This window comes from Scardinius erythrophthalmus, assembly GCF_964197995.2.
Source record: "Scardinius erythrophthalmus genome assembly, chromosome: 10".
Classification (NCBI taxonomy): Eukaryota; Metazoa; Chordata; class Actinopteri; order Cypriniformes; family Leuciscidae; genus Scardinius; species Scardinius erythrophthalmus.
The window spans coordinates 4,453,497-4,477,644 of NC_138230.1; the positions used below are offsets into that span (position 1 = coordinate 4,453,497).

The 24,148-nt window shown below is 37.1% G+C and overlaps 2 protein-coding genes and 1 long non-coding RNA gene across 3 annotated transcripts in view; 2 read left to right on the forward strand and 1 right to left on the reverse strand.

Moving 5' to 3' along the window:
• The window catches only part of LOC308697126 (uncharacterized protein), an 874,503-nt gene that overhangs the window by 340,290 nt on the left and 510,065 nt on the right, over nt 1-24,148 (forward strand). The window lies entirely within an intron of this gene.
• LOC308697148 (Fc receptor-like protein 5) lies at nt 2,077-8,700 on the reverse strand. The gene is made up of 8 exons (XM_081376278.1): nt 8,467-8,700; nt 7,753-7,788; nt 6,909-7,181; nt 6,708-6,836; nt 6,021-6,182; nt 5,656-5,937; nt 2,991-3,233; nt 2,077-2,896 (listed from the first exon to the last, which is right to left on the reverse strand). Exons 1-8 carry the CDS (start codon nt 8,495-8,497, stop codon nt 2,883-2,885), a joined length of 1,170 nt encoding a protein of 389 aa, XP_081232404.1. The 5' UTR covers nt 8,498-8,700; the 3' UTR covers nt 2,077-2,882.
• Nucleotides 12,510-15,651, forward strand: LOC308697192. The gene is made up of 3 exons (XR_014030904.1): nt 12,510-12,770; nt 14,197-14,238; nt 15,288-15,651. It is a non-coding gene; the product is annotated as an uncharacterized lncRNA (long non-coding RNA).

Genomic DNA, 24,148 nt, shown 5'->3' on the forward strand with positions numbered 1-24,148 from the left:
GTCTCACACAGCTGGTCAGCACAAGACCGAAGGAGCCGTGGACTGATAACATCTGGTCCTTCCTCATCTTCAGTCTCCTCAGCTCTCCCCTCACCTGGTTGACGGTAAGAGACAGTTTAGTAGTTGGGTGCCCAGGGCTGTGAGTAGTAATCTGGGGGATGGGAAATGGAGGAGTAGGTGTACTGGAGATGTAAAAGGGCTCTGAACCAAGTGTCAGCGATGGTAATGTGCTCTTAAGGAGAGTCTGGACAAAGGGAGGGGCAGATGGTCCACCTCAGATAGAGGTGTGATGACTTTATACCCAGAGATGGTATTCAGGCTCCTCCAGACACCTCTGACATCGTTACTTTGCAGCTGATCTTCCATTTTCCTCTTATAACTGCATTTACCATCCCTGATCTTCTTCCTCAGCTCCGTCTGCACAATTTTTAGCTCCTCTTTATTTCCTGATCTAAAAACAATTAAATAATAATTGTTAATAATAAACTCCTGGTTCTGCTGGCGTTTTTGCTTGTCCGTCTTCTCCCACAGTGAGGAACTGAGATAACGGCACACACACACACACACACACACACCAGCTTCTAGTGCCAGACTAATCCTGCTCTTCTCCACTGAAACAAGTCAACGATGATGTCTTCATACACACACAGCATTACAACACATGATCATCTTTATACACACACAGCATTACAACACACACATAATCATCTTAGCCCTCAGATCACCAGAACATTACCAAACTATCAGGATTATGACCTAAAGTGCATTAAATCGACTGTTCAAGAGCATTACTCTATAAACTACATGCTTTTGTATCAGATTTAATATTTATTTTTATACTGAATTTGACACCAAGTTACACTGCCACTTTATAATGTGAAAAATGCTGTACTGTATGTATATTTATAATAAATATTTATATATTTAAGTGTTTTGTGCACTATTTTATCTCTTTACGAAAAGAAAGCTGTAAATTATACAGCGACTGCAACTCTTGCTGGACAATGATTTGCATTATAAATGGTTTTACAGTATAATAGTATTATAGTCATATTTCTTTATTCATTTGTTTACATTTTAATTATTATGTGATTAAATAACAACAAAATAAATACAAATATTAAGAATTATAATTGCCATTAGATTAGATATTGGTTCTGCCTTTTTATTAATGAAATAATCCACAGTTTCATGGCCTGTGCAAAATATATATGTGTGGTAAATGATGTCCAGTCACTGACAGGAGAGGGAAGATGATCGTTTCAGACATTCATGATCATATAGACCACATCCAATAATAAAAAAAATATATATATTTTTTTTATATATATTATGTATAATTATAGCATTGCACAATGTACATACAACTGAAGTGTAATAAACCACAGCTGTAACAAACACAGCACTGTAAATGATGTCGACCGTGTGTAAGCTTTAGTTATGAGAGGAAGCGTGTGTTTCAGTGTCTCTGCACTGATCTGAGACCTGTAGTTTGATCAACAGCATTACGAGCGACAGACACAATGGAGGACGTCATGTTCTTTTGTGTTTTGTTTATTCGGTAAATTTACTCTATGCTTTAACATGACTGATCATAATGTAGGCAGAGTAACGTATTTCCAATGAGCCTGGGGTTGGGAAAGTAAGGCTTTAACTGAGAAATGGGCCCTTAAACTATTGGCTTCAATGACCCCTATATGTCTTAACACTTTGAAGACCAAAACATAAAACAAGTCCCTATTTCATTCCTGGAAGCCGGGCTCAATGAGCAAGCACTATTACTGCATTCAGATATCAAATACTGACATTAAAGAATACATGAAAAGAACATTTCAGTAATCACACTGGTAACTTCTATAACAAAGTAAAATCTCCAGAGAAGTCATTCAACTTATTTGATATTTAGAAGGAAAAAACATTGATTAATGCCTTGATTATAATCACTTATTACATATACATTGATTCCACTGTGTAACCCGGCAAATTTCTAGTTGATGGTGCCTTGATGCAAAATAAACCTCATGCAGTGTGAAAAGAAACATACACCAGTGGTCAGATTTTGTTTTATTCATTTTTAATGTAGAACGAGGCTTAACACATAACACATTCAAAATTTAATTAGAGGTTGGTTCTTGCTAAGCATCAATATTGCCATTACTCATATTACACATTAAATTCATATTTACATTCAGAAACCACTAGTAGGCAACATTTTCACACACCAGTCAGAACCAAAAAAACACCACATGTGAAGTCATTTTCATGGTATTTTGAGCTAAAACTTCACACACACTCTGGGGACATCAGAGACTTATTTTACATCTTGTGAAAAGGGCATTACCACCCCTTTAAAGAAGAAACATGAAAAGTTAAACATGATGTTGTCACTAAAACACAGTTTTAGTGTGTTTTTTTTATTATTATTTTTTACAGTAAGCACGCTCTGCCCAAGACTGTGAATGAGATATTGAGTGATTCCAGGAAGCATGGAAGTTTTCTTGGTTTAAAATCAAATAGAAGTTTCTTCTTCTTCAACAGATATAACTGTTAAATACACACAAAATATTTTACTTAAGCTAGGTTTGTTCATCTTTCACTGTATTGGTTTCTCAACAAAGGTATGCTAAAGGACAGATTCAAATGAATTGATTTGTATTGTCACAATACCTCCAGATAGCAAGCAAAAGACAGCTGTCACAATTGGCCAATTATATATGGGTAGCCTAATGTTGATTATGATTTCTAATAAATCACTCAGGTGTTTTTCCTCTCATTTTGCAGCATTTGTAAATCAGTACGACTGTCAATATCAGATATGGACAAGCTGCCAGTGCAGAACTGAGTATGTGGAGGACAGAGATCTGAGAGTCTGAATGAGACCCTTAAGAATGAAACCCTGAAAAAGAGACACACAAGCACTTTATCATGCACTATATCTGAACGAGGGCATATGAAGAAATACATCAGCTCACAGTTTCATTGACTCTCACCTCTGACTGAGATCCAGCTCTTGGGAGACTCTCCTGTCTTTGGGTGTTTGCAGGAGTAGAAACCCTCATGTGACTTTGAGACCGTAGGGATGATCATCTCTGTAGTTTGACTCTGGATGAGTGATCCATCTTTATAGAAATCAGCTCTGAGTTTTGGTGGGCTTATATACGGATAAAAACAGCGTAGAGTCAGATTATCTCCCTCAGTCACAGGATGAACAGGACTCTCCAGAATCACACCAACTACAGAAACACAGGAGACATGCAATGTTTGCAAATAGTCAGAAGAGCTGATTGCGTTGGGAAGCTTTCACTGTTTTGCTGACAACACTCAACTGTATTTCCAAACGGTTACATTGTCTTCTAAAGTTAAGCACTTGGGTGTTATGTTTGATAGCAATCTTTCTTTTGATAATCCCATTGTCAGTGTTAACAGTCTTTTTTTCACCTAGAAATGTTGCCAAACTATGACATATACTGTCTAATGGTGAAAAATGAAATAATTCGTTCATGATCTCAATACTAGATTATGATAATGCTTTGTTGGATAGATGTCACACAGGCTCTAGGAGCTCCCTTACTAAATCCTAGAAATATGATCACATCAGCACCATTTTAACATCTCTAAATTTGATTTAGACTAAAAATTTCAATTTTATGAAATCTAAAAAACTTTGGTTTATTTTTTCAGTTTGTTGATATTTTACAGACTCAAAGACTCATATAGACCACTGGGGGTGGAGTATATGCTTTGCGCTCAAGTGCACGCAGAAAGCTTGCCGCAAAGCACTGGCAAAAGTAGCCTTGAATGTGTCAGGAAAAAATAGCAAAGAGACATTTTAATTGTTTAATAATAATAATAATGTTAGTGGTGGCTGCAAAGATGAAGTTGACGTTGCTGACTCGTCATCTCCACAGTATAGTGAACGTGTGCATGCCTATAGAGAGAAATGCACCTTTCATTTGGATTACATAATCAGAGAGTATTTGTTTTCGATTCAGATTGGTTAATTTAAAAGTAGCCATTTCAAGCTTTCTATATGCCTATGTCTCATGTCTGTGAGGCAAGTAGCCTATACGCAGAGTTTGTGACACACTCCAGTTCTTCTTGTAGTCGAAGACAGAGCAACTTTGTGCTCTCAGTTTAATCTTTTCACTGTCAAGTGCTTCATTTGTTGTGTTGTTTGTCTTGGCAGCAGTTTTCTTGTCGCAAATATTTAACCTCGCGCTGTTGGCATCGAGTCTAGTGAAATGTAGCCACACTTTTGATCTTTTCCACATCTACACCAATGGGGGTTGGGACGCTTACACGGTGTCCTAACCAGTCGCGATGCGATAAGATTCCAGCGACAAATTCTAGACAAAAAGCGTCTGTCCACACTGGACTGAAGATGCATCAAAATCAATCAAATCCCAAAGCCAATCAGAGCAGTGTGTGGGCGGCGTCTCGCGGCAAGTGCACGGCACCAGAGAGTAATCTTGACAGCACTGGCAAGAAAATAGATAAGTAGGCTACATAATCAAATTCACAAATATTACACCATTTATATTAAAAATACATAGGCTGATTTAGTAAAACAATCTTTGTCAAAAAATACACTTGTTCACAGTTTGAACGTTCCTGTTTCCATTTGTTTAATTTTAAGATCTGAGGTGAATTTTCCATTGCTACAAAGCTGGAGCACTAAATGATATTCAAAGTCACATTACAAGCTTTTAACATTAAATAAAGGCAAGGCAAGATCATCAGAGCCACACTTTGTGTTTGTTGTTCCAGCTGCGATGTTGCAGAAAAATAGAAACCGTTTCTAAAATAGAATTGTCACGTGTCGTGTCGCGTGTAGCTAGGACACGGTGTGAGCCACGTCTCTGAGCGTAACCGCCATAAAATAGTGCTTTTCCTTGATGCCTCACAATGGTTCTGGCCACACACTGCAAAAAATGCTTTTCTTACTTAGTATTTTTGTTTTGTTTCCAGTCCAAATATCTAAAAAAATTAAATCAAGAAGCATTTACAAGAGAAGTAAAATGACATAAGAAATTCTATTTTGTTTTAAGATAAAAAGAAAGTAATTTAAGTAATTTTTGCTTAAAACAAGCAAAATGATCTGCCAATGGGGTAAGAAAAAAATCTTAATTCAAATGGAAAACAAGATTATTTTTCTTACCCCATTGGCAGATAATTTTGCTTACTTTCTTTTTATCTTAAAACAAAATAGAATTTCTTATGTCATTTTACTTCTCTAGTAAATGCTTCTTGATGTAAGAATTTTTAGATATTTGGACTGGAAACAAAACAAAAATACTAACTAAGAAAGCATTTTTTGCAGTGCAGGCAATCAATACTGCATGCTTATGGGCTCACTGAATGACAAGACATTTTTTGATACTCGATGGTATTGAGGCAATTTGGTCAGTGCCTAAAAAGTATCAAGCCCTAATATTGACTGTATAACAACATTTATTATTATAATAGATTTACAGTGTAATCGTAATAAATTACGTCAATACACACACACAGTTATTTTTACACATAGGCCTAGTTATTTTAGACAAAACTTCAAAAAGGTTGAAGATCCCTGATCTAATGCTTCCTGCACCAATCTGCGTATGCATTGTTTGTAACATACCAGTGAAATGAACAAATATGGAAATAAAGACTCACTGTGTACAGTGATATTAACATGCTGATATGTCTCTCCAGATTCAGACTGACACCAGTAAACTCCAGTGTCTGATGGGACAGTGGATCTGATTGTACATGTAGATCCTGTTTGTGATCCCCAGCGTAATGATGGACAATCTTCCAGCCGTCCGCTGTCTGTGTATCTTCTCACTGTCCATCCATCAGAGTTACTCTGGTCCTCACAGCTCAGAGCGAGAGAGACATATGTGAAGTGTTGAGTTCTGCTGGGACGGATGATCAGAGACACTGGAGGAGAAACGCCTGACAAGACAATTACAGCTAGAATTTGGAAGTGTTAAATTTGAGCTTCAAAACTCTCTTTTTCAAAAATGAAAAATACTCACCAGTGACCCACAGTGGTTGTGTGTTGCTGTAAACGGCTGTTTTATCTCTCTCTGCTCTGCACACATAAACTCCAGAGTGATTTAGATCAGCAGAACTGACAGTGTACTTTCCTCCAGCTCCTCTGCTGCTGTCTGAGAGGAGCTCATAATGATTCCCGATCCCTGGATGAAGTCAGAATGTTAGGATGTCATCTTAAAGGCACCAGATCTCTGGCACTATTAGCCAATTGCAAGAGTTTGGGGTAGAATGTTATTGATGTAATCCTTAGTCAGGGTTGATTAAGTCATATTGACTTGAATAAACCCAGTTATACCGTGGTGTGGGTGAATACTCGATTCTGATTGGCTGCAGGGTGTCCGTTAAAATGTGATAGAGGACACCTAGTAAAGGAGTTCTGGTGAAACTGACTGTTTACCGTTCGAAATTAATAAATAAATGTGCTGTGAGTAACCATAGCAACAGCCAGTCAAAGTATCCGTTTACAATTTATCGTATCAAAACAAAACTGAAGGGTTCTACGAGCTGAGCGGACTATAAATATCTCCGAAACCAAGTTACTGTTTGTAAAAACTTTAGATTTGATAAAAACTTTGCCGTCGTCCATTAATACCTGACAATGGACACCTCGTCGGGCATTAACCCTTACTTAATTTAGATGTTATCAGATGAAGCACATTATAACTGACCTGGGCCAGTTACAGTGAACCAGCTGAATGTCCAGCCTGTAGAGGAGCCGTTAACCTCACAGATCAGAGTCACTGGATCTCCTTCAGTCAACCACTTCTGAGGAGAAACACTCAAAACTGCTCTGGGAACTGAAATGGAGACATCACTCATTGATAAAATGTGAAACTTGTGTCTGTTTATGAAGAGATGTTCAAACTCACCTGATACTGTCAGTGTAACTTCATCACTGATGTTTGATCTGCGTGATCCTTCAGTCTCTGTCCCATTACAGGAGTATTTACCGGCGTCAGACTCAGTAACAGAACTGAATGTGTGTTCCTGTCGTTCACTGAAAACACTGGTTGAGCCGTCTTTATACCAGTTGTACCTCCAGCTAGTGACTCCTTCATCATATATGTCACATCTGAGAGTGACTGAGTCTCCTCTGAATACACGATGATCAGGTTTAATGGTCACTTTGGGTTTTGGTCTTTCTGTAAATCAATAACAACAAAGTGAAAATAATATATAAACATGGTTTCTTGATTGCAAAATATACTTGCTGAATCAGGTTAGACTTTAGTGTTGTTCTCCATACATGTTGCTATACAGCAGTTTTTGTTAAAAACGTTGATGTTAGATAAACTAAAATACTATAGTTTCTGACCAGTAGGTGTTGCTGTCACCAAACCAATGAGGACTAAATCATCTTTTTTATAGTAAAAAAAGTGTTACAGAGATGCCTGCATTATGACTTACAGCTTTTTAATGACACATCAACTTTGTTAGGCTGTAAATGGCGGCCATGAAAATCGACAGTGGTTGTGAAAAACAGTTCACAATTCACACATTAGACTTCAGAAACGGAAATCATCTGTTCTGTCTCAAGACTCCAGCAATATACAGTAGACAATATTTGTGAATAATAGACTGACAATGTTAAAAAAGGCAACGTTGTTAGATAGACAATAAGGTGTATTTAGTCCTATAAATGTAACACTAATATTTTTTCAGCTGGCTTGAAACAGTTAGTGTTGATGAAATGTATAAATCAAATATAATCACCTTCAGTGTGTCCAGAGTGGATGTTTGAAATCAGCACTAAAAACACAAAGAGAAAAACTTTTCTTTTTCAGATATATTATAACAGTAGCCTATATGCTTGTGAAACACCATTATAAGCTCAAATAATCTTATTTTTCGTGAGGCTTGTCTACTTTGTCTAGAGCTAAATTCGTCTGTTTGAGTGCAGATGATGAATTTATTTGATAGATTTTGCTATGCAGAGAAAACTGTTTAGGGAACTTTCTGATCACAAACAGAGGAATGAAAATGAACTGCCTCTGTGTCCCATTCACATCAAATGCAAACACTTAATGCAATAAAACGGCTTATCTTACACTTATTGAATTAAACCTAAATTGCAAAACTGTTGATAAATATATTGCAAAATTATATAAAACTGTGATAAATATACACTGTTTTAACCAATGTATAAGCAAATGAATGTTGACATCACTGCCCAGATAAATGTATTACTGTCAACCAAAGGACCAAACTGAAAGTAAATAAATTAAATAAAACACTGAAAAGATGCAAAAAAATTCAACATGAGAAAAAAATAAATGGTTGCATTGTGTCTAAATAACATCAGTCCATTTATTCTGGAAAGACATTTGTAATCCAGTGCCTTAGTGAAGTTTCATGTTGGATAAAGGTGTCTGTCATATTAAATATAATGTAAAATTCACTGACATACAGAGAAAAACAAATACTCACAGAGCAGAAGAGGAAGTTGCCTGAGCTCCATACCGACTGAATAATGACAGATGGTTGAAGACACAGACTGTTAAAACCTTTAGACACCAAAAGAGTTTCTACTGACGTTCTTTCATGTAATAATGGTACTGGCTTTAATAACAAATCCATGTAATTAAAAATAAAAGCAGAAAGTAGTGAAAACTGCTTGGTTAACAGAAACCACACCACGAGTATTGCATAATCTGCGGCAACAGAAGTAAAAGTTAAAAGTTGCCCAATTCTGCTGTGTGCAGTTCACAAAACTCTGAAAAACTCAAAACCCTTGCCTGAACTCATCTCATCTTTAACCAGATCTCTGATACTGGCTGATTTACAGTATGTCTGTACCTGTGAACTGTTTAATATTCATATACCAGAACCATAGTGTGTCCGTGAATTTAGTTAGAATAAAATTAAAGTTAGAATATTATGCCCACTTGTATGAATGGCTAATAGAATTAGAAATGAGCAATCATTTTACAATCAGCATCTGTTGCTGAGCTGTTATGGGAACAGTGTGATCGTAGTGAACCGCACACAAATAACACCTGTGGGAAATGCAACAGAAAGCACTGGATAAACTTCACATAACTAAATTAATAACATAATTATCTGACTATAATTCCTTTAGCTCCAGACACGAGTTATTCCTCAGATCATGTGTTGTTGAGGAGAGGTTTGCTGCTATAATAATATTGAAACTATAATATTCTTTAGTCTTAATGAACTTCTCTTTGTGTTTGATGAAGTGATCACATGTGTAAAATATCTTCTGATCAGCTGACAGAGAAATATAACTCTGTCCCAGAGCCGCCAGAAGAAGTGGAGATCACAGGCGAGAGTCGATGTTATTCTTCATTGTGTTTCATTTTCTCACGACTCTAGTTCTAGTTCAGCAATATAAGTTATCAAAGCAAAGCCAAAAAGTTAATTGGTCTGTACAATCATAAGTCATTTTTGTTTCGGCAAAGAACCTTTCAGTAACAGATCTTAGAAGAACCATTTTTTCTAGAACATTTTAATGATCAAAAAACACATTTCCATTATAAAGAACCTTTTTTATGGCTCTTCATGGAACCACTGATGCCAATAAAGAACCTTTATATATATATACACATTATATATATATATATATATATATATATATATATATATACAGTATATATATATATATATATATATACAGTATATATATATATATATATATATATATATATATATATATATATATATATATATATATAAAACAAATATTTATTGTAATATCATGGAGTATTCAGAAAATAAGAGTGTATCTTCTTAGATTTGTTCAAATGATGGCCAGATCTCACACTTCTGTTGAAAGCTCAAACAATCATGATCATTTGTGGTTAATATTCAGTAAAATAGCAATGCTTCTGTTTCTGCCACTGTCTTTAATGCAGTATTTATTAATCCAAGGGTTGCCAACCGTTCCGTATAATACGGAATCGTCCCGTAGGCCTATTTGACACATAAAAGTCTTGTTCCGTATTGAACTGATACGGAATGCACTTTGTTCCGTATTTTTGAGAATCAATTCAGTGCAAATCCATGACAGACACATATAGCTTCTAATATATGTCAGACTATGAACGAAGACATTTGTAGGCTATGATAAGAAAAAAAAAAAAAACGTTTTTAATATCTTGGAACATCATCAGAGAATGCCCTTTTAATTGGTCGTTTCAATCATTGTGAGTCACGTATCATAGCAACGATGACGACAAGTGACAACAGCGGGAAATGTAGAAATGACTACCTCCGAGCAGCCGGCGAAAAAGAAAAGAGCACAAAAATATAGAATTGAATGGGAAAATGACTACCTTAGTAGTATTTGAGTAATTGTACCATATACCGATATTGGGCACAGGAGGGAGCGATGTCAAGGTTCCTTGCCGTCAGACGTCTCCAGAGGCTGATATGGTAGGCTATGTAATGTATGGCTATGCTATTTGAGTGCAATATTTTATATTTTCTTTATTAGTTTTTTTTTTTTTATGTATTATTGTTTTGCACTGGAAAGAAAAGTTAACTATAATGGAAGTATAATTATATAAATATATGTGCACTACACTTCCTTAAAATGTTGTCTAAATAAATTAAAAAATATATATTTTTTTGCACTGGAAAGAACATTGACTAAGTTCGCACAAGGCTACAGAAAACTGTTGTGTTTATTTTTCTTCAAATGCAGTCTAAGCCGACGAGTTTTGAATGTTATGTTGTATTTGTTTAAATAAAAAATAAAACGTATTATAAACTAAACAAATCCATGGTTCATTGTTGACAAAATGATCATGATAGCCTTTATATTTCACATCTAAGTTATGTGGTTTAGTCTTGTATATTGATTAGGCCTACTTTGCTATTCTATTCTATTTAGCCCTAATAAGTTGTATAATAATATGCTATAATGGAAATATATTTATCTAAATGTATCAATTAGTTTCCACAATATTCTCCTGAAGTCATCATTTCAGGGGTTATTTTCTTCCGTGGGGGCATGTTAGCGTCACTCCCCCCCGCCCCCGCTCACTGTTCCTTATTTACATTTCAGAAAGTTGGCAACCCTAAATATAAATAAACAATATTCAAACTTAGAGTTTAAAGGTGGGGTATGTGATTCTCTTTTTTGTCCATTTTTCCAAAATCACTTGAAATCCTATTCCTAACCCACTTACAGCCACTGAGTTAGAAGCACTGAAATGAAAATTAAGCAATTTAATCATCTGTGGAACGGGCAGGACTCGAAAAACTCCAGCCAATCATTTCCAAGACCACCTAGAATCATTGGACAGTAAGTGCATCAATCAAACGGTCGTACCATACCCCCCTCCCCCCATCCAGTCAGGGCCAGCGTTGGAGGAAAGAAGGTAGGACCATTTGAGTTGTGTATTTTCAAAATCTGCCAGCCGTTTTGCAAATCCCATACCCTACCTTAAGTAGCATGTTTTATGCAACTGACATTTTTTATATCAATAAGAAAAGCAAGAGTCAAGTTCTGTCACAGCCAAAACAAACAAACACATGCTTGAATATCATAGACCTTTTGTTAGAAATCTTTAGACATTATATATTTAGGAGCATTAATATGTACATATACGCTGAGTCTAAGGAAAATATGAATGCCATCTATTTTATAGCACATAAAGCTCGGCTATAAATAAAAATGTGTTCAATGTTAAATGTGTTGTTGAGTTTGATGAAATAAACGGGTCTCCTTCAGTCCTCTATACTGGAGTGCAGTTCAGATGATGTCTGTAACATTATATATGATATACATATTAGAGTTCTCAACGGGTCGGGTCGGCCCGACAAACCCGACGGGACCCGCGGGTTCGGGCCGGGTTCGGGTCGAAAATATAATCATGATTCGGGTCGGGTCGGACCTCGGGCTTAATCTTTTCCGCTCAGTAAAAAAAAAAAAAAAAAAATTATTAATCATCGCTGCTGGTCACCGTAAAGAAAGTCTGGCTGCTGCGTGTAACGTGCATCATGGAGAGGGGCGGGGGCAGACCTGACGCCGCTGCGTGCACGCCTTTAGTCTGGAGAAGAAGATGGAGTTGGTGAAAAGTAAACTTGCCGCAGGTGAATTTACCGTCGCTACTACAGCCTATTTATATATTTAAAGTCTATTGTTTCAGTTGTTTGTATTGTTTGTATTGTTAAAAGGCGTGAACATTAAAGGTTGATTTGAATTCCCGTCTGCTGGTCATGATAATACGTGTATGAGAGAAAAAAAAAAACTGACGCGGCGTCGGGCCGCGGGCCGGGTTCGGGCAGATAATTCATGTTTATGTGTCGGGTTACATCGGGTCCGGGCTTTAAAAGCCACGGGCCGGGTCGGGTCGGGTTGTAATTTTCAGGCCCGTTGAGAACTCTAATACATATATGAGGTTATGAGGACATCTAGTGGTCATCTGATATGATGATGTGTTAATGGCATCCAGAGTCACGTGTGTTTGTTTTGGTTACTGAAGTCAGTTAAAATAAAGTTACGTGATGGAGCAGGTGCTCGTGTTCGTCTGTCTATCTAAAGAACAGAACATGGTGTCAGAATAAAACTGATATAAACGCAGGAAAAGAGGATGGCACAGTTACAGCCACCACCGCCATTGATTCTGCAAGGAAATCTCTCGGAAAATTGGAAGAACTGGATACAGAGGTTCGCACTTTTCTCGCTAGCTAGCGGAGTAGCAGAGAAGTCTGAGACGGTGCAGTGTGCGACATTTCTGCACGTGGCGGGGGAAGAGGCCATAAAAGTATGTAATACATTTGAGTGAAATATTTGGTTACTCAAAGTCCTACTTTGAAATTCTTTGATGTGAGCAAACCGGTCACACTGTCGGTAGATTCCAGTTCAGAAGGAATAGGAGCTGTGATTCTGCAAGAAGGAAGGCCAGTGGCTTATGGCTCGAGAGCTCTGAACGGCTGTCAGCGTAGATACGCACAAATTGAAAAGGAGTTGTTAGCCATAGTTTACGGATGTGAGAGATTTCACCAGTATGTGTACGGAAAGGAAATCACGGTTGAAAGTGATCACAAGCCATTAGAGAGTATATTTAAGAAGCCGCTGCATCAGGCTCCTATGAGATTACAAAGAATGCTTCTATGTCTACAGAGATACAATCTGAAGGTGATGTACAAACCTGGGGCCGTATTCACAAAGAATTTTAAGGCTAAAAGTAGCTCCTAACTGGTGAATTTAGGAGCAACTCCTAAAAATAATCACTCGTAACTTTAGGACTCCTATTTTTTTTTACTAAGAGTAATTCACGAAGCATTTTAGCCCTAAAAGTAGCACCTAAGCCTGGGACAGCTTAAAAGAAGTCGAGAGGACTCCTAACTCACTAAGAGCTATTCACAAACCGTTTTTTGTGGCATTTCACGTTGCGATGTTTTGAAATGCGTATGCGGCGCTACAGGAGCTTCCAATCGCGAGGAACAATTCTGCATTGTAGGCATAACTAGGGATGCAATAACGCCACCACCAACAACCAAAACTAGGCTACTCATTGCATGTAAACTAACTGTAACGTTTCATTGTGAATCAAATTAAAATGTTCTTCTCTTTGCAAACGTAGGCAGAGGCATATAGTGACAGATTAATTCAATAATGTTGCAAAGATATTGCATCAATCCATATGTTTCATTAGGCTACTAGGCTATTTGTTTTGCCTTACTCTTTATTCATTTAGGCTATTTATTCAGTTATTCATCATCTTCCGTCCTTCGCACTACTTGTGTAGCGCACGCATTCTCAGACCTGTCACCTGTCACTCATCATCGTAGGGGAGGGGTTTGGAATCATTCCCGCGTTACAATCATCAGCCAATCAAGGTGGTCACTTCAGTCAAGCTCGTGCACGAGTAATGACGTCACCCATAGCAACGAAGACTCACTCTCAGTTTAGGAGTTGTCATTTTTCTTTACTAAGAGTAGGTCTGAAAGGCGTTGTGAATAACTTCTAAGAGAAAACTCCTAGCTAAAATCTTTTAGTGCGATTTAGGAGTACTCCTAGTGGTAAGATAAAATGCTTTGTGAATACGGCCCCTGGTGTCTGAATAGTTTTTGGTTTGACTGTATATCTGAGTGAACTATTCCTTTAAGTTACTATATATTAAATTATAGTCTAAATCTGTAGCATATATACTAAACCAGCGATTGCTCACTCTCTCTCTGCTCCAGTTTCCACAGACTGTGATCCAGACGCCGTATCAGACAGGGACAGTAAGTGAACATAAAGAGGCTTGATTCTTCAGTGAAACACCATCATTTTATATTCCTTTTAAAAAATAATTCTGGCTTCATTTAAAACTCTTCTTTATAATCTAAGTGACGATGACTGTGTTGTTTACATGCACCCTCATAATGCGATTATAATGAGATGCACGCAATATCGCTATTAAAGTTTACCTCGTGTTTACACCATACTTTGTTCAAATTAATGCAGTATGGCTCATAATTGAAGCAACCATAATCGTAGTAAAACATGCTGAATTTATTTATAAAGTTGATGTTGACAGTGTTGCTCAGAGATATGGTGCATCTCCATAAATGACTGCGGATATTAAAGAACTGCGAACAAATCAAAGTATACAGTGCAAAGTAACACTCTCACTGTATGAGTTCATCATCTGAGCTGTGAATTATGGTGTTAAAAATAACCACAACTCTTAGCGAATAATCAGAAGAGGTTTGAGGCGCTCATGTAAACATGACATTAAAGTCCTCCTGTAACTTTATCCATTAAAACTCATCTTTGATCACCAAAATGACATATTTAAACGTTTTTTACCTGAATGAAATGTCTTCATGCCTTAAAATATCTTGAAATGTAACTCGACACCCTTGCCTCATTTAGTATACGCGGTTCTATGAATATGCAAACGAGCCCCGCCTCCACTCACTCACTCAGCTCAGAGATCCACTGGTTGACGATCACACGTTGATCTGATTGGTTACAAGGTAGTTTGTGACGTCAGAAACACCAGCGATTTCAAAGCGTGTGTTTGAGACTGTCTTTGGTTCACTGCAGTTTTAAGGAGGAAATACTCAGCAATGGTGTCGACTTATGAATTTACACATGCTCTGTCTTAAAGCAGATTAAAAACACCACATAGACACATAAACAACATTAAACGCTGGATCTTCACCACAGGGCGACTTTAAATCCTCACTCTGATTACTGGAGATGATCTGCATTATTGGTGCACATGTAAACACAGTCAGTGTTAGTGTTGAATGAGCAGGACTTGATGCGAGTTTGTGTTCTCCAGAGCCGAATGTTGCTGACAGGAATCTCCCTCACACACTCCTGGTTCTGCTGGCGTCTTTGCTTCTCCGTCTTCTCCCACCGTGAGGAACTGAGATAACGGCACATTCACACACACCAGCTTCTAGTGCCAGTCCTGCTGTTCTCCACTGGAACAAGTCAACGACGATGTCTTTATACACACACAGCATTACAACACATAAATGATCATTCTAGCCCTCATATCACCAGAACATTACCAAAACTAAAAAACCTTTATGACCAAAAGTGCATTCACATGACTGTTCTTAGAGCATTCCTATATAAACTACATGCTTTTGTATCAAATTTCATGTTTTTATGCTAAATTTGACCCATACCAAGTTACACTGCCACTTTATAGTGTGAAAAATGTTGTACTGTATATATTTATATTAAATATTTATATATTTAAGTGTTTTGTGCAATTTTTTTTTTCTTAAAAGAAAATGCAGAAGATGTAAATTAGTGATAATGCAACTCTTGCTGGAAAAATATTTGCCTTATAAATGGGTTTACAGTTAAATAGTATTATAGAGATATTTCTTCATTGATTTGTTTAATTTTTGTTAAATTTAATTATTATTATTTGATTAAATAACAATACATTTAAATATTAAGAATAATAATTGCAATAAGAATAGATACTTGTTATGCCTGTTTTTTAATGAAGTGATGCACATGCTGTTTCATGGCCAGTAAAAAACATATATAAGTTTGCTCCCGTCACTGACAGGTGTGGTAAGATGTTAGATTCAGACATTCATGCAGTTTTCATGATGATGTAGGCCACATCCAATGCTATAAAAAAATCTATTTTTGATATGTATAATGATGGCATTGCACATACAGTGAAACAGAAGCTTAATAAACCACAACTGTAACAAACACAGCACTTTAAATGATGCAGAACGTGTAATCTTTATGGTAGGAAAGGAAATGGAAACGTGGTTTCAGTGACTGAAACCTGTAGTTTGATCAACAGCTTTACAAGCAACAGACACAATGGAGAAAGTCATGTTCTTTTGTGTTTTATTATTCACATCACGTCCAGTGGTAAATTTACGCTTTAACTGATCATTTTAACCTCAAATAACAGATGATTTCCTCTAAATAATGTTCAGTCTCAGTTGATGTTCCTGAAGATGAAGAGACTCTGTTCAGAGTCGAGCTGAAGGACAGAATCAGTCTGAACTGCATCATGACCCACAGATACAGTGCCCTCCACAATTAATGGCACCCCTGATAAATATGATCAAAACTGGCTGTAAAAAATAAATCTGCATCGTTTATCCTTTTGATCTTTCATTCAAAAAAAATGGCAAAATTCTAACCTTTCATTGAAGTAAAAGAATTGAATGTGGGGTGGAAATCACATTATGAAATAAATGTTTTTCTCCAAAAGCACTTCCCCGCAGGTGTGTTAAGACAAGTTGGAGCTAAACTGCAGGACGACCCTTCAGGACAGAGTTTGGACAACCTGCAATAAATAAAGCAATCCACAATGCCTGCAAAAAAATTCAAAGCAGAAGACACAATTTCAATCTGAGTATGATGTGGTCATCATAGTTATGCACACCAGTGCTCCATTCTTGATAGCGATATGCAAGTCCACACAACTGCATTTTTTGGGTCAATAAACAGACTTTAAAGGTCAGGTTCAATATTCAAGTGTGCCCGTTGTATAGGTTTCTTGAGATTTTTTTTTTTTTTTGTATAAAATCAGACTTGTTTAATATTGTTTTCGAGCAGTTGAAGCAGTGAAAGTGCTTGCTTTTCCAAGTGGCAGTCAAAGATGATCAAATCTATAAGAATCATAAACAACAAACAACATAAAATTCATATATAAGGCAAAACATGTTTGACATAAGTTTCCAATTATGATACGTAACATCACCGTTCACGTTATTATCTATAACCTTAAGTAATCTGAAAAATCGAACGCAAAGAAAACGACAAATTATGACATGGTATTCATGCACTGGTCTCCGCCATCTTCTTTCAGTCTAAAGGAATTATTTTTAGCTAAAGGAAATGACGTATAATGGTTACAACTGATTGGCCAACGCAGAAACTTTTCGACTTTTATTTTATTTATAGTCTATGGACAGGACCCATTTCCGCCATAGACTTCGACACGCCCATTACTACCGAAGAGAGAAAATCGACCAATAGCATCTCAAAGCGGCAGTAGTGTGAGTTTCATCAGCCTGACAGCCTCACGTCACTTTGTGACGTGATGAAGACTGAACAAGTTCCATTCCATGCAGAACTATTACCATGTAAGTTTTCATATTTCTAAATATAACGATAGCTTGTGTCTTTGTGTGTTCTTATACTCCAGTAGTTTTGTCTGTTTGTGGGAAACTCACCCTGCTGATGTTAAAGAGAGTCCAAGACAGTCTATGCTGAATTATTTCAGTGGATATATTAAGACAATTATTTGTATGGTTTATGTTTTATAGTGGGGTTATTAATATAATTGTATTCAAATGAAAAAGAAGGTTCTCTGCGCTTCTGCAATCCACAACAATCCGGTGCAACCAGGGCAGGACAAAACAAGGCAGAAAAAATGAATCGCCGGTGCAGCACAATGTCCTCTTATTAATTAATTTATTTAAGGTGCATAACAATGACTAACATTTCGATGTAAAGTTACATCTTCATCAGAGTCCTAGTATAATATAATTGTATGTTTTAGCATGATTACTCCGATTGGTTGGTAGCTGGGAAATGAACCTCTAAAACATGTTTTTTTATTTATTTATTATATATACATTTATAAAACCAAAGTTTTGTTTCAGACAACGGATTGCAAATATTCACCTCATCCATCGCTCTTTTTGTTTTCTGTTTTTAAACATACCCTACCGACATCCCAACCTGCAAAAAGTTATTTCAGAGAGGTGTCTGACGGGTGGGGTGGTGAGAGTCAATTGAGAGGGGAGTGTGTGTGTGTGTGTGGGGGGGGGGGGGGGGGGGTTGACTTACCGAAACAGGCCAATCAGGATGCTTTCTGTCTTACATGAGGCACACAAGCCCACGACACACACGCCCACTAGCTCACACACGCGCTCCGACCCTCTCTGCCGTGCGCGCGCAGCGCTACACGGTTTGGAACGCACAGTCTCTGTCTCGCATGCGCGCTCCTGCTCGCTCGCTCTAGATTCCGGGAGATTTTAACTCATTTGCGGGCATCAGGGAGCCGCTATCAATATGCGGGAAACTCCCGGAACTTCCGGGAGACTTGGGATGTCTGTCGTTATATCGGTCTGCGAAACAGTTATGTGTATCATGAATGCTCGACATCGCTTTATCCACAAACCTTTCTACTCAGTTAAACACCGATGAACATGTGCAGGAAGGCAGAGACACTGTTCTGAAAGGAGCGTCTGCAAAGTGTAAAACCCGAAAAGCGTGTTAGTTTTATTTAGTAGTGTCGTGTAGTAGTGATGGGAGAATCGGATCTTTTCAAGCTTCGAATCAATTGAACCAATTGGTTCGCAAAATGATTCACTGTTTCGCTGGCGACTCCTGCTGGTCAAACAGTGTAAACTGTAAAGCAGCAAACTCAGACCAAACATGCAGAAAAACAGCTTTTACAAACATAAAGTAAAATATCAAATTCCATTAACTTATCACCTAATAATGTTAAATATCAAGTGTCTGTATAATATGTGTTCTTCTATTAATGTTCAGGTCTTGTTTTGTTTGTTCCATGGCTCAGATAAACAGGCCAATAAGAGACTACCCAGCAAACATTTGGACGTTTAATGACCGTTGAAAAGACGTCCGTCCGAGACGTCCCGTCATGGTTGAAAAATAGTTCCAAAATGGAAGTTGAACCGACGTCTTTTCTGGCCGTGAATTCCACGTCTCTTCTGGCCGTGAATTCCACGTCTCTTCTGGCCGTGAATTCCACGTCTCTTCTGCGCGTCCCTGGACGTCTAAATGCGTCGTCATATGTGTTTAAATGTGTTGCATAATTTAAGTGTATATATAAGCCTGCATATAAAATAATCACACACCTATTGTGTAACATCGTGAAAGACAATCGTCTTGAGGTTTAGCCTACATCTTGACAAAGGTTCTAAAAAGGTCCAAAATTGGTCCAGTCAGACCTGAACGTCAATAAAACGTTTTAATCACGTGTACATCAAAAACAATAACACATTATTTGTGGACATAAGCAAAAAAGAAGCATGTTCTGATTAAGCACAACATTTTATTGATATTGAACAGCCAAAATTTCTCTTTATTTTTTTCAATGTTTAACATTTCGTGAGCTTAGAATTTTAAGGTTCTATCTCCACTTTTGGTTGAAATTGAGTTTTTGACAATCTGATCCATTAGGTGTTTATTAATGCCTGTGGGGTGTTATTTTTGTAAAAAAAAAAAAAAAAATTGTTAGTAGTTATTAATAAAATAAAAGGTTCCATCTCACAAAACATAAACCGAGTTTAAAAACTTTGATGCTCAATAAACTACAATAAACGGAGATAGAACCTTATAATTCTAAGCTCTCGATTTGTTAACCAAACTAAAATACCAATTGCAAAATACTGAATTATTATATAAAGATAGTTCACCCAAAAATGAAAATTATGTAATTTACTCACCAAATTCCAAACCTGTATGAGTTTCTTTCTTCTGCTGAACACCAAAGAAGATATTTTGAAGAATGTTTGTAACCAAGCAAATAGAGCATCCACTGACTACCATTGTTGGAGAAAAAAATATTATTAATGGGAAGCGACATCTGCTTGGTTACAAACATTCTTCTAAACATCTTTGTGTTTAGCATAGAAAGGTATACAGGTTTGAAACATGAGGTTGAGTAAATGATGACAATTTTCATTTTTGGGTGAACTATCCCTTAAACACATTGTTTGGCTCATTTTTTGTATCCACCACCCCCAGCTCTTCCTGGAGCGTGTTTCAGGTGTTCTGCCATTGCTGCATCAATTTCAGTGTCTGTATAGCATGTGGGCTCCACCTCTTCACATCATCTAAGGGAAGAGAATATTTTTCTTTTTAAAATAAATGAAAATTAAAAATTTGAGGTAAATGACATGCACTTATTTTCAAAATATTTTTATGGTCTTCAGCTAAATTCAAAACAGCATTTGTCCCCTGCCTCTTCAATTCCACTGTGGTGCCCTTGAGAAAGACCCTTAACTAGGTGTGTAACAGTGAGAAAGTGAACAGGACATTTCTGATAAAGACAGGTGGGCTGTGATGTCCCCTGAATAGACATGTTTAGCAATTCTAAAATTACAAAAATTTTAAAGCAGTTACTGAAAACATACATGTTCAAATCCAGCTAAACATTTCATTCTACTTCAGATAATTTACTTTCTGAAAGAAACTCTCAAAAGGCTACATTAATAATTTACAGTAATAACTTTGACTGTATCATTAAACATACTTTATGGTATACCGTCGTATAAGTTCAAAGCAACTTTTAGCCCACTAGCTAATTTTAGCCAAACTCAGTTAGCCAATTTCAGTTGACAAGGTGGGCATCATTTCTTTCGGTTCATTCATGTCAAACAAGTAAAACTCTAGCACGTGAATCTAATAATACAAAATGTACGTACCCAACAGTAGATTTTTAATAATATGGGCCTCAATTCCTCCTCTCTTCGTGGTTGTTCAAACTTCAGTGTTCCGGAGTGAGTCTATGGGGAAAACGCGTTAACATCTCGTGAGATAATCTAACCTATCGCGGGATTTGGTAATGTCGGGAGATCTTTTGTTACATCTTGGCAGCACAGTTTTGGCAATTACATCCAACTCAGACATAAATGGTGACCAGATATATTTCTGTTTTACATGCATACATTCCATAAAAAAAAAAAAAAAAAAAAACACAACGTATCAGGTTGAAATAATGACTAAAATGCAGAGGCTTTGCATTCACTTAACCACACTGGGAACTGTGTGATTATAATTTATTTAAACAAGATAAAGTAAATATATTTACTTTGTATACAATTCGTGTATTTCATAAAGATAATTCCTGGGTTTTTTTTTCCTCTGTCTTGCTTGACTAGACGTGTACGTCAGTGGACGTGTATTCACAGCCTTGACGTGTAAAGGACGTCAGTGGACGTCTTCACAACCTCTTAAAAACTACTTGGGCAATTAAATTAATTTTTGCAGTATTAACCATGCAAGGATTAAGCACAGCTTTTGCATATTTCACAAGGATTCCATGATGGAGGGTCATGATGGACTATAAATGCACGTGTAAAAGACGTCGCCAGGTGACGTCCTCTCACCCGATAAAGTTTTAATAAGTTGTGTGAATACGTCCACTGACGTGTAAAGGACGTCAGTGGACGTATTCACACAACTTATTAAAACTTTAATTTAATAAAAAATTGTATTAATTATTGCAGTATTAACCACGCAAGGATTAAGCACAGCTTTATCACAATTGATTTCATAGAGGGTCATGATGGACTATAAATGCACGTGTAAAAGACGTCGCCATGGTGACGTCCTCTCTCACCCGAAACACAACATGGTATATATTGAACTACACGTAGCTAAAAGTCAAAATAACAATTATACATGCAACCTCAGATAACTGTAGACATGCACACATGTATCTGAATGCATTTTTAGGAAATGTTCTGTGTTACATATTTTTATCGATTTATGCCGTCATACCGCGACTATTTTTGGCCAGGGACACGACGTTGCCGTCGGACCAATGTTTGCTGGGTATTAACTACAGGGGTGCAAACAGCGCGCTTTTCGGCGCCTCCCGCTTTTTTCACGTCAGTTTGGGTGACTTGTGTGAATCGTGCAGATCCGAAGAGTTTTTTTTTGGGGGGGGGGGGGGGGGTTGAGAGGGTCTGATTATAATTTAACCAACAGTAATTCTGGATTGCGTCCACCAAGAAGTAAATAGGAAATAAGCGAATCAGAACACTGCGCGCCAAACCAGCAGTATGTGCGCAAGCGTGAACCACTAGTGTTTCTGTCCATGGCCGTAACCAGGGTTTGAAAATTAGTGAGGTCCGGGGTGAGGTGCAGGGCCGGATTAAGAATTCGGAGGCCCCTGGGCACAATGTGTTGTAGGCCCCCCTTAGGCAGGCCAAATGTATAGTTTGTCGAAGGATATTTGAATTTTGCATTAACAGTTTTAGTTTACTGACTTAAAAGGAACTTTGTTGTACTATGCTGGAGTAAATTTCATAAATGATCGTTCTTTCCCATAGGATTTTGTAAAACTATGATGGGTGGACCTCTGTCCCTCTAGGGGGGTTCGGGGGCATGCTCCCCCGTAAGAAAATTTTGTACATTTTAAGGCTAAATGCATCAATCTGGTGCTCTTTGAGAGCTCAAAATTAAGAGCTTCAACGGGCTTCAACCCATGAACTGTGCAAAAAGAAAAAACATTGACTTGTACCTGGACATTAAAGGGGGCTCAAACTTATTTTTTAGTTATGATATAGAGTTTGTCTACATTACATTATCACTGGTGTTTTAGTATGCCAAACAATTAGTGATATATATATATATATATATATATATATATATATATATATATATATATATATATATATATATTATATGTATATATATACTGTATAAGAATATGACACATAGGCCTACTGATGATGAATAAAGTATAAGGCTATTAAATAGCAGTTCCAAAATAGTTTTTGTAAATACAAATAAGTTGGTATGTCAGACCACAATCATTTAGAAATATAGTGCAAAAACACAGTGAAAATAAGTGGCATTTTTGGGTTAAGGAAACAACAGTAACCATGGTAAATACACAATACTAACATGAGCTGTTAATGAACATGACCACTGATCCTGATGAATAGAATGAAAATTGAATGAACATAAACCTGCATGTAAATCATTCCAAACATGAAGTAAGTTGCGGAATTTATTGGCACTTTTTGGTAATTTCATGACTTACAAATTGACATCAACTACGATGTTGTTGCATCATGCTTGTAGTTTCTTTTGCGCTTTATTTATAATAAAGTGACATAAAGCGCTCTGCCGCATTTGCGCGTGTAATTGAAGAGGACGAGCAACGAGACTGACGGGACAGGAAAGTACGTTTTTTTTAGGTGAGAGACTTTTTATTTCGTAACAAGTTACAAATAACGTTAGAATAATGATACAGATCTGTATTATGCTATTGTTTTTGATAGTGTTGTAGCCTACATTTCTTACAGATAATCATGATCATTGCGTTTGTCTTACCGAATTTGGTATCTTCCTGTCAGCAATTACAGTTTGTCTAAGCTTCTTCTTTTTATTAATGCCACGAAAAACATTAAAAAAAAAACAAAAAAATAATAATAATGAGAAAAAAGTTCAAAGCTTGTGTTTTGGAAAAGAAAATTAATATATCACTAGCCCTAACATTCAACTTTCCACTTTATTAACGTCCTAAAGTGTCACAATAAATGGGAAAAACGAGTCCAAAAGACGTATAATAGGTGGATCTGGCAACACAGAGGCTGCACCCGCGCCCTCACTCACAACCATAGACTGTAAGCTCACAACGCGCTCTCAAGCCCCGTTCACTGTTCCTTCTCTCAGCGACATGAATTGCAAACACACATATGACGTAGCTTAAACGGCTAATTAATCATTCAGAGAGCTTGAAATTTTATTTTTGAATATAAAAAAATGACCGAGGTCCGGACCTCGGTGACCTCATAGCTGGCTACGGCCATATTCTGTCTCACTCTGGATCTGCCACTGCATCACATTTCTCTCTGCGTGGCGTGGAGTGTCCGTTTTTATGTCGGCTCTCATGTTAACTGGTTAGAGTATGGCGAGCGGATAATGACTTTTCTAAGT

What these genes read in the sequence shown, in the direction of transcription:
- LOC308697148 (XM_081376278.1), bottom strand. Translation starts at nt 8,497, where the DNA reads ATGGAGCTCAGGCAACTTCCTCTTCTGCTCT. An exon ending in CCACTCTGGACACACTGAAG is followed by an intron (nt 7,182 to 7,752) that starts GTGATTATATTT and finishes ATTGATTTACAG; the next exon opens with AAAGACCAAAACCCAAAGTG. An exon ending in AGTTACACTGACAGTATCAG is followed by an intron (nt 6,837 to 6,908) that starts GTGAGTTTGAAC and finishes TCTCCATTTCAG; the next exon opens with TTCCCAGAGCAGTTTTGAGT.